Here is a 13,796-nt window from a genome sequence, read left to right as displayed (position 1 = left end):
CCCTGCTCTCCCTGTTTGGTATTTGCCCTTTCCTCAAGCCGGCCTGCCTGGAGCAGACTTGGAAGCTGGGCTAGTTTTCATCTTTCTCCAGGTAACCAAAGGTTCTCAATTAATTATTTACTGCTTAGGGGAAAGGAGATAACTGGTACTGGTGTGGACCTGACCAAAAGCATATTTTCATAGAAGATGGCAACTAATGCTGAAAAATCTTAAGTGAAAAATACAGAAAAGCTGCGTGAACTGTGAACAGATTTTGTTCAAACTTAAGTTGAGTAGAAATGCTTACAAGCTGCTTTTTAATTCCAGGAAACAGTTCCTTATCCCTAGAAATAGTTTTATGAAACCAGAGCATCTCCTGTGGTTATGATAACCCAAAGGTTCCAGTGTCCTGTGCTGCCAACCACAGCCCAGGTAAGGAGTCGGGATGACTCTGAAGGAGAGGGCCCTATTGTGTTGTTTAACAGTGGGAAATGGGGAAAAAGGGGAAGGAAAAGCAGCAGTGTGGGATTTGAATGAAAAATTTTCGTTTTTTAGAGCTCTGTTATAATGAACTTCCTACTGTATTTCAGGTAAATACTATTAGAAGATTAAATTAATACAATCTGCTTATATTAAGCATGTAAACTTACTGAAGGAGGGGGAGCTAGGAAATCAATAGAAAATATCAATGAAAGGAACAGTTCAAAACCCCAAGAAAGAAATCAGTGTTGGTAACTATTACTTTCTCTAAGCATAATTATCAGCAGCTGAACATGTAAATCTGTGTTTTGCAATTGTGAAATTACATTGACAAGTAAATACAGAAACTATTTTCTAAAAATAACTATGGTAAGTTACTCTGTAAACTTGTAGGCCAAGAACTAAATATCCCCTTTTTAAGGCAAAAAAAGGTTTATTCTCATAATGGTCTTCACCTTAAAGATAGATGAGCTATAATCTGTAGTTCTGAACATAATATTTCCATTTAAGAAGAAGCAATAAATCTGCTTATAGCTTTGTAGCAGCTGAATGTTTCAACAGATGAGAAGCTTTTGAAGCACATAATGAATTTTAGAGTTCAATTTTTAGTATGTCATAAAAAGAGTATATAATTTCTGTGAGTAGAAATCCTCATGTAGGTGTGTGTAGATATTGGTAAATATAATAAGAACTCACACTGGTGGGTGGTTTCTTACTGTTAACGTTTGTTACTAGTAATAACAGCCAAAAATTTGGTTGGTATGGATCTTTGCTTAAGAGGATTGAGCCTCCTGCTTCATTTACTTTTATTTTATTAGGGAGACCTATCAGGTTATATTTACTTTAATATGCAGTATTTGTTTTCTCCATCTTTGGTTCCAGTTGGTCCAATCAAAGTCCTTGTTTATTCAAAGAATTAGTGGGACAAGTAGTAAGGGTTGGTGCTTGGGATTAGAAAAACAGGAGAGATACCAGGCTGCATATATGATTTGCATCATCATGCACATCTCCTACATCACTCTAGCCTGAGCGATGCACTCATTCTGATACCTGAGAGGAATACAGTCCTATAGGTGTCTGAAGCAAAACATTTCATATTTATCAATACTGTATTTATGGAACAGAGTTTGAATCCTCAGCAGCTGATTTTGTCATAATTAGTAATAAATGTCATACAGCCTTTACACATGCAGCCATATTTCTCAGCAACTACAGTGATGGTTCCTGTACTCAACCAGCCTGGTGATCAAGGGTGTATATGCCCAACTCTGTTTCTTTTGGTGCGCACCTTGCCTCCTTAAATCTATGGTTGTTGCTAACCAGCAGTTGCTTACGCATTTTTGAGATGAACAGCTAATTTCTTTTAATGTTTTTTTCCTCTCTTCCCTCCTGCTACATGTAACATGAATCACCTTGTCACTTTTTACTTGCACAGTATCAAACTTGCGTGTGGGTGTCAACAGGAAAACAAGCAGAGAATTTCTGTTCTCTGCAAGGAGGCAGGACTGGACTGGGAATGGGGAGTAATTGGATCTGGTGCCCGTTTCATTTAACCACCAGAGGACTCTGGTTCTGAAACAGGCATTGCACTGTTAGCACAAAACAAGAGTTAAAACTGCTTCCCCCTGACCTTGGGACCATGCAGTATCTTTATATGCTACAAGAATTATGCATGTATCTTTTAATCCCGTTATATAAACCACTGTTAGAATCTCCTTGTTTGCATTTCTCTCTTTTATATTACTATTGCTCATTCTTGTTGAAAGCAGCATACTGGAGACACAGGTAAGAGTACAATCTGCTGAACTGCAGCTGCATCTTCTTGCAGCACCCTTGATTTTTGTAAAGAAGTATCAAGAGTAACTTTTATTACAAACACTGGAAAAAAAAGTCAGGAATCTGCGGGATTGAAACTTGTGTTTCTTTTCAGTCACACTAAATTTGCATAAAGAGCTTCAGTAGTTCCTGTATAAGGTGAAGTTAGAATTACAGCAGACTTTCCTTGGTGCTGAGGTGGATTCTTTCAAGCATCCAGGCCTCAAAAGTTATCACAATTTCTACAAACCTCTTAGGAAAATACCTTTTAAATAATATTTTTAGGCTATGATTTTTAGTCTTTTAAAAAATATATGTTAAACAGTAAAGTATGACAGTTTAATTTAATGAACCTTTAATGGTCCTGGGCCCATAATTGATATACGAAAAAGATATTTCGTACAGAAACGAGCTCTTAGGAAAATCTTTTTGCTACAGATAGAAAGTAAAAGGTCTGTATCTGCAAGAAAATTTAAATGATGGCATTTGTTTTGAGCTGTTTTAGGGTAGTGTATAGTGAGTGAGTAGCAGTCACAGCTTTCTCTAACTTGAATTCCTTCAATAGAAATGAATTAGTATAAAAAGCATATGTGAATTAAAAAAGTTATTGCTTGTCTGGAGCTTTTAATTCTGGAATCTGCCCTCAGCATCATCTCCTTGGCCCAAGGTAGCATAAATTGGTTGATCCTTAAGGTATGTGTTGAGACTCACTTGTTTAGTAAGACTTAATGGAGGCTTTGCCACAGCAATGTTTGAAGATATGTTTGGATTTAGAATTTTGCATAAACCCAGAAGCCTACTCTCATTTAGTAGTATCTGTGGAGTTTAATTTTTTTTTTTACTTTAGCGAAAATGTTTTAGACACCAAGTGAAGTCTTTTATGAGAAAGTGGGAAAAAGAGAGCTATATATAATCACAGTAAATGCAGTTAACAGAACATAGCAGGCAGAGGGCTGCAATTAGTAGCAAGTTGAAAAGTTGACAAGAACACTGATTTGAAATAATGAAAGAAAGATTAGAAGTAGTGCCATTTATGTAAAGACGTGTAACAAAGCCTTTGAAATAGGAAACATAAAGGTTATTAGATGTTTGGCTGATGGTTGTTGTGGGGTAAGGCTTTTTTTGTTTTGGTTTAGACTCAGTGCTGAAAGATAGGGATAACAATAGGACTACCAGTTTAATGTCATGTTTGTACCAGAAAGTATTGTTTTACACTATTTGTTACCAGTTACGTAACTAAAAAAAGAAAAAAGGGAACCTATCATACAGTTGCTTAAACTAATTGGGATGAGTAGCAAGGAGCATCCAGAATTAGTACACTCATCCATTCATTTTAAGTAAATACAAGTTTTGTGGTGAAACATTCACTTTCTTGCCTTACACATAAAAAGATGGGGGAGCGCAGCACAGCCCTGGGTTGTTTCATTTTGCCATAATGTTATTGTAAATTAAACCTGAAACATTCTGTCCCAAACATGCTCCACCCACGCCAAGGCTGGTCTGCCTTGTGGTTCTATTGGTTACTGACCTTAGTAACAACACGGCTTTGTTTTAACCTCTCTGATATTTCTGTTTGGGATCTTGTGACAGTGCAAATTTATAGTGACAGTGTCTTCAACTCTGAGGTATCAGTTGCAAATTTCTGAAAGATACCAGTCCTAATTGCAGAGCAAAGGATGTGAGTAGTATGTGAGCTTTATTTGGCTTTTCTGTTCCTTCATAGCTTTGTAAGCCTGTCAACACCCAGAAATCTTAACCTGTAGCTGCAAAAAGCAGCCCATCCCACCACAAAAATTCAGTCTGAGTCTAGTACAGTGTTGTGCAACTTGCATGCAGGTAGATCTAGGCATAAAAGAAAAGGATCATAGCATCTTGTAAGGTGCAGAATGTAAAAATCATTTCAAGATGAAGGTCTTTTCTGCTGAACTCTATATAAGTTGCTGGCCTCGTTTAATAGGATTTATTTCTTGAAACTTGAAGACAACCTAGAAATGTACTAGAACTGCAAAGGCGGGTTCTGTGTAGAACTAGGACTACAAAGGCAAGGTCTGCATAGAACTATTACAGCTTGACATTCATGAGCCTACTGTTTAAGTGGCAAGACTGTAGCTGACAGTTGCAGGAAACACAGTTTATCACAATCATGTGAGTTTTCTGTTACAGTCACACAACAAAGAGTCCAAAAGCAACTCTTCTCCACCAACTCCCCTTGATAAATTCCCCTTGCTTCACAGCCTGGCTTCCCTGCAGCTGCCCTTGTTACTGGGGGAGCGATTTATCATTGGAGAATGCTTGATTGTGTCAAAAAATTTGCTAACCATCAGTAAGTTTAAAGAAAATTATAGGAAAAACAAAACAAAAACCCCTTCATAAACACAGTGTGTATAGAAGACACATATATTTGAGGTTTTCTGTTTATTTACTGTAAGTACAAGTCTTAGAGAGTGAGCAGCCATTTCCTTCTGTGAGACCAGCCTATTATCCAGCCACTAAACACCCAAGAAGCAACTCAAGCAAAGTAATTAGCAGTTCTCTAATTGGATTCTTTCATATAGCACCTAAAACACTTTAGATGACCTGAAGAAGAAAAATAAGAGTTTTCTTGCAGCAGAGTTTTCTTTATTCTATTACTGGAAAGTTGGTTGCAAGGAAGAGACCTTGTAGCTTTCTGCAAAGAATCTTTGGAACAAAGAGTTTGGAGAATTATCCCAAAATGAAGGAGCTAAATAAATCCTGACAAATATGGAGTTTTGCTGCATATGAGGACCTATTTTTACGATTGAAATATCCTCCATTATGTGTTCAGATATTTTCAAATCAAGTTTCTGGTGTTGAGAATAGATCCCTTAGAATCTCACTTCGAAGTTTACTTTCATTTCAGATTGCATTGTCTACAATTACACATTTATCTATGGTGTAAGACACTCTGGAATAAAATCCACACTTTCTATAAAGTTAATATTTGCTGATCTTACATGCTCCTGATCACTATGGCTGTCTTTGTACCAGTAAGCAAAACATTTTAGATGATGTTCTCTGGCTCTGAAGTCTATGACATGGCATGGCTTGCATCTGTCTTCCTCTTCCAGACAGGGTAGTCATTAATATCATCTCCAGTGACAGCCTCTGGCCTGGGTTGTCCCAGGGAAATGCCTGTTCATACAGATCAAAACCATGCCAGGGAAGGTGCTCACAGTGAGTGGCTTGAGCCATTCTCTGGATTGTTTACCAGTACAGAAGTAGCCTAAGTAGCTGAACTGGACTCTCTTACATCCTGGGAAGTAATTTGTTCAGTTGTGTGTAGAAACTTTCACATTACACCATAGGCCTGCTCTGATGAGGTGCAGGAAGTGCTGCTGTAGTTGTGGTGCTGGAGGAGGTGCTTGGCTGTTGCAGTACTGGGTTTTATAGGTATAATTGACTTGAAGGCATTTCCTAATGTAATTAATCTGTGTTTTCCTTAAGAAAATAGCTTCATTGAATGTTCTTTTTTGAAACCAGACTTAGTAAAGTTCGAATTGCTTCAACTTGTGTGAACAAGTTTGTTGAAATCTTGGCAAAAGAAAAGATTTGCATCTTAAAGCGTTGTAAACTCATTAAAATTCTTCTCATGGATAATTAAAGAAAAGTGAATTAAAAGGAAAGTTTAACAGTAAGCAGCTCACAAGCACTGCGACATTTCAAGCATGTTAAAATCAGAAAGAAATAGCTTTTGTAGCAGTAGTCTCCTCCTCTTGTATTACGTGTTGTTTTTTCTAACAAATAACAAGTTACTGTTGGTTTCTTTGGTTCTCCAAGTAGCTCATTTATGCCTGACCTGCACAGTTCTTTAGCATATTTGTGACCAGTTTTGGAGGGTTTGTCAGCATGCCTAACAGTGGAGAGACTCTCACAAAACAATTGCAGGATGAAAATGCAAGGAATGTTTCAGGAAGCTGTGAAAATGGGTAAAGTAGCTTGAGCATTTATTTTAACAAACTGATCTACCAGTTTTTCATAGCTTAAGTTTGTCTTGTACTACTGTGCAGATGCACAAGAATTTTGTCTGGTGTCTACTATCTAATGAAGAATAAGGTATATCTTTTGAGGCTAGAATGAGAGAAAGTTGTTGATGAAGATTCTAAATAGGTTTATTCTCCTATGCTAAATTCTGCTTTGACACTAAACCTAATAGCCATCACTGAGTCTGGACTATGTTGCTTGTATCCTATTGGCATAGAGGATATATCTGTATAGTGTTTATTTTATAGCACAGAGGCTATTTAGCCTCTTCTGGATTTGGGGGAGTAATCCTTAGATAATAATTGATCCTTATGATAGACCATCTTCTTCCTGTCAAAGGCAACAGAACTTTACCAGGTAACTCATTTCTTAGAGACAGAAGTGGGGAAGTGAATTTTAGAAGAGTGTATTTTAATGTTTATGTTACATTTTACATGTAAAATAATCCCACTGGCTGCTCTCTCCTTTGTGCCCCAGGCAGCACAAAAAGAAGGCATTATTTCTTCTACCTGTTGATCTGTCACTGGAATGCTATCTTCTGATAGAGAAATCTTCCCATCTCTAGAGTTTTTGGAAGTACTTAAGATTAGAACAAGACATCTCACAGGAAATATTTTAGCTTCTGATTGTTAGAAGTTTGTCAGTTTTGCTAAGTACTAATATACATTTCCAGAGACTGAACTATTGTATGATATTTAGTCTTCTGTTACATCTAACTTCACATTTGTTTAGGGAACAACTTGCATGTTAGTCTCTTGAAAGATTTGCTTGATCCCTTCAGGTAAAGGTTTGGTTGGGATAATTTCTGCCATAATGGTTTCTTCTGTTCTGGGCTTTGTAATCCTGGATAAGAATCATGAGGAGCAATCCAAAGACTTAAGGTTTTCAGAACAGGAAGAAGTTTAAGAAATCTTTGAAAACTTTTGAATATATTGTTGTTGCTTCTGGAATCCTAATGTAGTTGGTAGTAGAATTGTCACTTTTTGGTTTAATCTGTCCAAAGATCATAAAACACGTATTTGATTTATGGTCAATATAGGTATATGTACACTCTGACTCATGAAAGTTAGGTTTTGCTAAGTTAGTAATAATGCCTCTCTTTTAGTCCATGTATGCTTCTATTTGTGACATGCTTAAGTAAAAAAAAAAAAAAGTTCCTGTGTTTTCTTCATTAAAAAGAAAAGTTATAGGAGAATTTAAAAGTACAGTGGTTTGGGTCCACTGCAAACAGGAAGTTTAAGCTTAAACTTGCTGTATTAGAAAGATGTTTTTTCTGAATTTGTTTTTTTTCTGTATTTCTAATGAAAGAATATCAGACCCTAGAACTCTAAATACTTTTGATGCATTCAAAGTCCTTGGCATAAAACTTGTGTGTTTTGTTTGTGTTTTTTGAAGTAGCCAGTGCATGTTGTCCTGTTAAATGCTGTTGTTTACCTGGTAGTGATTTGAAGTTAGGTAACAAACTTTATCATACCTTTTTTAGTATGCTGGAAGTAGGATTCCAGGTGGAAAGGACTAGACAAAGAAAAAAAAATTGTATCAAATGGAAATAGGAAAAAAAGACCTTTTATAAGGCTGAAATTGAATCTGTGTGACCTAAAAAATGAGGAAGAGATGAAATAATGAGTTCTGTGTGACCTAACTTTGCTGCTTTCCCTGCAAATAGCCATACAGAGCCAGCTACTGGAAGATTTCTGCTTCAGGTCTAGGTTTTTGCTGTGCAGGGGAGAACAGAGCCAGAAAATCTGTACCAAGGTCAGGGCAGGGTTGTAGTTTGCTCCCAACTGCTGAATAGAGCCTTTTTGGGGGGAGAATAAAAAAGGCTCGTTACATTGTTCAATTCTTCCCATTCAACCATGTAGTTCTCAGCTATCCATAAAACCGGTCTGCTCACCAAAATAAATGACCTGATTTTTGAGAATATTTATTCTTAACAAGAGAAAAAAAGACTTCAGATCTATTTTTTGCAAGTAAAGAGATAGGTTTTGCTACAAGGTGTATGCCAACTGTGTTATATGGTAAAATAGATCTTAGCTGTTAACTTTATCACTAGTAATTTGTTCTTTTTTATTTATTAAAGCATTTTTTTAGCTTTTAAATATATCTTTGTGAGAGAAGAAGTTGTATGAGTAATTTGACAAAGAGTGGTTTCTTGTGCACTGTGAAAAGCAAAGGAATTGTCGAATCAGCTGGGCCTTTTTGCAAGAGTAGGAACATATCTGGGCTGATCCGTGGCCCTGTTTTTAAGTCTCATGAGGGCATGGAAACCAATTAACAGCTAAATCTAACTCGTTCTTCAGGGACAAATGGGAACTTTTAAATAGAATCAATAAGGAATGTATTATAATATTGCCCTCATTTGAATAGAGGAGTAATTAGGAAATAAGATGACCAGTCATAGTAGACAGCAATGTCTAAAGGGCCATGGGGAACTCCTGTGACTCTACTCACTATAGGAAAAATATTGCATGACAGAAAATGTGTATTTATAGAACTAATGTGGTGCATCATTACTGTGTGTTTTTTTTCTCTTATGTCATAAAAAATGAGAAAACATCTTCAGAATGTCTTAGGTAACAGTTGACAGCACCTCAGAGTCTGGAGATGCAGTATTTGCTTGGCTATTTCTGTGCCAGTCACACGTTTCTATTTAGCTGCTGAGCTATCAAAGTTGCAGTGCTATGTTGACTTAAATCAGAGTGACTTTATTGTCTTTGACTAGAATTCTAGGATATATTTGTGATTCTAAATTTATTGTCTTGTGCTCATGCCTACAATCTGTCCCCAGAGTTCTGTTTTAACATACTGGATTTGACTCTTGCAGGATACATGGGGATTTGGGAAAGGATTTCAAATGAATGGGATCCAGATGATGATATTTAGTTTCTAAAGTTTCTAGGCAAAATGCCAGAATCATTACAGTTTTCGGAGGTTACCTCTAGGTAATTTAAGCCATTGCTTTTTGCTGCCAGAAGAGTTGTCGGATGAATACTTAATGGTTTCATCTTGAATTCAAATGCCACAATGAGCTGTTGAAAATGTCTGACACCCAATGAAAAGTTTTTAAGAATGTGCAGATGTAGACCCAAAGCAGCTCTAATGGAGAGTAATGCTGTTGGAATGTATATAGCCTGGAGAACATGCAACAAAAGCTTGGAGGGGGGAATTTCTGTGTTGGAACAGAGATCAATATTTAGGATGCTTGTCACCAAGACTAAGACAGCAAAAGATGGACACTTGATTGGAAGAAGAATGTTTTATCATCCACTTTATAATGGATTCCATAAATAATCAAACCACCAAGATGGAGGAGTTTAGAGAAGGAATTCATTAAGTTGTCCTCATGAGAAGCAAGTAGTGAAAAATAAAAACAAAATTTATTAAAAAGTTCTGTGTTGGAAAAATGCATATTTTCCACTTCAGTCTATTTTTTTGTGTATATTAAATAGGATTAATATTTAATAGTTAGGAAAGCCCGTTCAACAAAGAAGTGTTTGGGAAAAAAAATACTTGTGCATATGGGGATCTGCACACGTTGCTCCCTAAGATAAACACCTGTGACTTACAAAATATTTCTTTGGGCAAGGCAAGCAGAGAAAGGAGTTTAATTAAAAGGTGGGGACTGTGTTGTAAGAAGTATGAAGTAACATGCCTACTGCCACATGAATGCAGCCTGGTGGTGGGTGAGCTTGTAGGTGATATGCTCAGAGGAACAGCAAGTCAGAGGAAGGAGCTGCACTGCTTTGGATCATCACAGTGAGGGCAGAACACCAGTGAGCCTTCCTGAGAGCCACTGAGTCTGGAAGCAGTGCCATGAGAGCACTCCCAGGAGCAGCTAAATGGGATTGCTTTTTGGAAAAACCATGTAAGTGACAGAGAAATTGTATGCACTCAGCAGACACTGTAACTGAGCATTCCCTCCTTATTGGCTGTGTTCTCTGTTGCAGACATTCTGCAAGATAATTTTTTTTGAAAGGATGAAAGCAGAAAAATCATGCAATAGTTTTATATTAAAAGCTTTGGAATTTAAGTGGACCTGAACTGCAGTAACATGGTTGACCACAGCCAGAGCTTTGCACCTTGAACATACTGTTCTTCTAAAATTAGGCATCACATAAACCTCATCTTATCTAATAATGTATATTATGAATGCATTATCTTCAAAAGTGCATATGTCTCATACATTAAACCAGAATAGAAATAATTAATTAATAAAAATAATTTTGCTGTATGGTAATCTCACATATGTGGTACAACAGTATCCAGGAGCAGGGTGGGAGTGGAGAAGCTGTGTAATGGAGAAGCCTCTGCAACAGGAATACCAAGAAAGGGAGGAGAAGATGGTATCTTCATTGTGAATCTGACAGCACAGGTCTGGAAGCTCAGAATATGGATCTGGGTGAATGTGTAGTCTGAACTACCTACTGGTTTCATGGCAAAAAAATGTTTATTTGAGTCTTCTTCATGAGCAGTCGTGAATGTGATTTCCAGACTTCAAAGTACTTTGACTTGCTATATGTGTGTAGAGGGTTATCAGTAAATATCCTGAAGTCTAAAGGAACACCTTGTGCTGAATAATGTACTAACAGTTTATGTATGTAATTATTTGTTAAACAGCTTATTTTTGCAACTTTACAGAAAGTCTCTCTTTCTATAGGAAGGTTGATCTTTTAAAATTTTTAATAATCCCTGTAGAGAGCCAAGTGGTAAAAACTTTATACTGACAAGGTTACAAGAATTGAACAACAGTGATCAGGAATAGGAATACCAAAAGAATGAGATGTCTTTTTACTTGTTCCCATACATAATCTGTTTAATGAATAGGTTCCCCTTAAATTTCATATTAATATGATGGCTGCATAACAGTGTTCGTTTGGTCCAGTTTGTGATAGTAGAAATCCCTCTGCAGAAACAAGGCCAAAATGTATCCTAGAACATAAATTTCATAGTTTTTAAATTTGAGAGAAAAGCTGCTAACCTAATTATACAGGACAATCAGCGTGTCCTGTAGGACTTATTTGAGTGAGAATTTCTGTAAAATGTTTTCCCCATAGAAGAAATGGTTTATTGTCATATTAAAGACTGACTTCATAGATTCTCTTCAGTTTTATTGTTTGTATTTTCACCAGATTTTACTATGAGGAAATAATTTAGAGGACAGCAAATATCTGACTGTATTTGGCCTAGAGTATGAGGTGTAAGCAGAAATTCTAATTGCCAGACCAGGAAACAGAGCCTGTGGAAGGAAAAGGCTAATTCCGAAGTCCCTTAAAACAACAACAAAATATTATGGAAATTAGTATCGCAGTAAGTAGTGCCATAAAGCACTAAGCATCATTATGGTAACAGAACAAACAGTTTTTCTAGTGTGCAATTAGCAAAAGAGCACTGTCATTTTGCAATGATAAAAGCAGAGAGATTTAGCTGTGGCATTCAGTTTCTGTAGCTACAATAAGAAATGATACTGTATTCAGTGGTTGCTATCAAATACACTCAGATAAAACCAGTAATTGCTATGCCAGCAAATCCAGATTGGATGCTTCTCCTCTGGTGACTCACACCCAGCAGGAAGGGCTGTCAGTTACATCAGTCATTATTTTACCTCACACACACATTGCTTCCACGGGGTTGCAAAGATAAATCTCACTAGAGCTGTTACAATCATGGAAAGACAGACGGAAAGGAAGCTGTCCCTTTGTTAATCCAGTATAGAGAGCATTCAGATTCTTGCTTTTCAGGTTGGCCTGGTGTGTGAGAACAGCTTCAGTGTGAAATAGCGTCCAAGGGGCACAGGGGAGTGGTGGGAGCTGCGGGTGGGTTGGGCTTTGTCCCAGACCTTTGGATAAGCTGGTCAGCCTAAGCTGTGCTTCTGTCTCAGGTGAGGGCAGTGTGTTGAATTCAGGCAGCAGATGAGGTCGTGTTTGCTAGAATGGTACCTTGAAATTAAAGTCCAAATTACATCAGGAAATACTGTCATTCAAAAATCACCCATGCTAATGGAGTTATACAGAAATATGCTTTGGATAGTTCTAGCTGGTCAATGTTTTGTAACATGATCTCATTTTGGTCTAATTGACTTGTTGAAGTGACCTCTACTGTTAAATTCTTGCTCTGTGTGATTCGTAGAGGTTTTTGCATATTATCTTTGGAACTATAAACTTGCAGGAATCAGACATAGAAAATCAACTTTTAAACTGGTAGTTGGATTTTGGAAGATGCTGGCCCTGCACTAATAACACTGAATAATTTATGCAGAACCTCAGTCTTAATAAAAAATTTAAGAGCCAAAGTCCAGATCTCCAAAGCATTTTGGTTTTGCTGGGGCATCTTGGCACCACGCCGTGGTTCTGCAGTGCCTTTCCTCCTTGCTGCAGTATATGTTCAGTAAGCTCTTGATCAGGCAGCCCCACCAAATTCTGCTCAGTTCAGTCTTGAACAATTCCAGATACCATAACCATTCTTGGATATTTACTTAATTTTTAAAGAACAAGTCCTAATAGGAGGTAAAAGTAAGGACATCAAAACCACATTCTTTCAGTCAGAAACGATGGTTCTGAATATACACAGGAATTGTTGTTGGAAGAGAAAATTTCTTAATTGTACTTTCAGGGCAAAAAACTTCACTCTCAAACAAGCTGCTTAATTCATGGGGACAGGTAGCAACTTTATTGCATGGAGTGTTACCAACTTTAACGTTCATGAAGATACTGAACATGTAGGACTCTTCACAGAAGTTCTGCACATTGAAGCATTACCAGAGGAAGTTCAGAAGTTCAGGTGTTGGTTGGCTGGTTTTCTATAAATGGAACATAATGTAAGCTGAACCAGTATCCTATAACAGATAAGACTAAAGCAAACTAAAAAGGTAATAATCTGGGAAAAGACATTAATGATGTTTATTAAAGTTTTGAGTATCCTCAAATGAGGCTCTTCTGATACATTACTAATCAGAGTTGTTTTATTCTGAAGGCTTTTCTGCTCTTTGTTTTCATCAAAAGGGATGTTCAGTTATCTTTAGACCAAGACTTCGGCTTATTTGTTTTGTAAAATAGTAAAATTTAAAAAGCTTTATTATTCCCAAGATATTTAAAGGAAAAGATTCCACTGGATTACTAAACATCAAATGTAGGTTTTCTTTAAAATAGGAAAAGAATCAATAATTATATCAAGTGCTTTGAGATGGCAGACAAACACTTTTTTTTTAGGTTATTTCAGATGTTTTGTTTTGGTTTTATTGCCAAATAAGTCTTCCTGGTCTTTCATTCTGTCTTTGCAATCCCACTTCATTAAGTCACCATTTCTTCCACATATCAAACACAGGCTTACCTCTCAAAGTGCAGGATAATCCCCTTCTATATTTAAATTACTCAGTTTCTCATCAGCATCTGCCTTCACCAAGCCAGTAACTATTTTCAGAGCCTCATTTTGCTTATCAGACAAGCCCTTTCATGTTTTGTCCTATTATGCCATTAGCAAGAGAGGAAATATCCTCACAGGCAACATTAGTGATGACTCCTTGT

At 36.9% G+C, this 13,796-nt stretch overlaps 1 protein-coding gene across 3 annotated transcripts in view; it reads left to right on the top strand.

The window, feature by feature from the left end:
* The first annotated feature begins 6,056 nt into the window (after positions 1-6,056).
* Positions 6,057-13,796, top strand: part of ACSBG1 (acyl-CoA synthetase bubblegum family member 1) — a 34,856-nt gene continuing 27,116 nt past the window's right edge. For 2 of the 3 annotated variants that reach the window (XM_039558026.1, XM_010412349.3), the window contains exon 1: positions 6,058-6,221. In XM_039558026.1, coding sequence (XP_039413960.1) covers positions 6,142-6,221 — 80 coding nt within the window. In that variant the 5' untranslated portion in view covers positions 6,058-6,141. Of the gene's footprint in view, positions 6,222-13,796 lie in introns of all 3 variants that reach the window. The other variant, XM_039558027.1, reaches the window with a different exon arrangement.

The sequence above is a fragment of the Corvus cornix genome, chromosome 10, assembly GCF_000738735.6.
Source record: "Corvus cornix cornix isolate S_Up_H32 chromosome 10, ASM73873v5, whole genome shotgun sequence".
Lineage (NCBI taxonomy): Eukaryota > Metazoa > Chordata > Aves > Passeriformes > Corvidae > Corvus > Corvus cornix.
The sequence above is the reverse complement of the archived record's forward strand: the minus strand, read 5'-3'. Positions and strand labels throughout refer to the sequence as shown.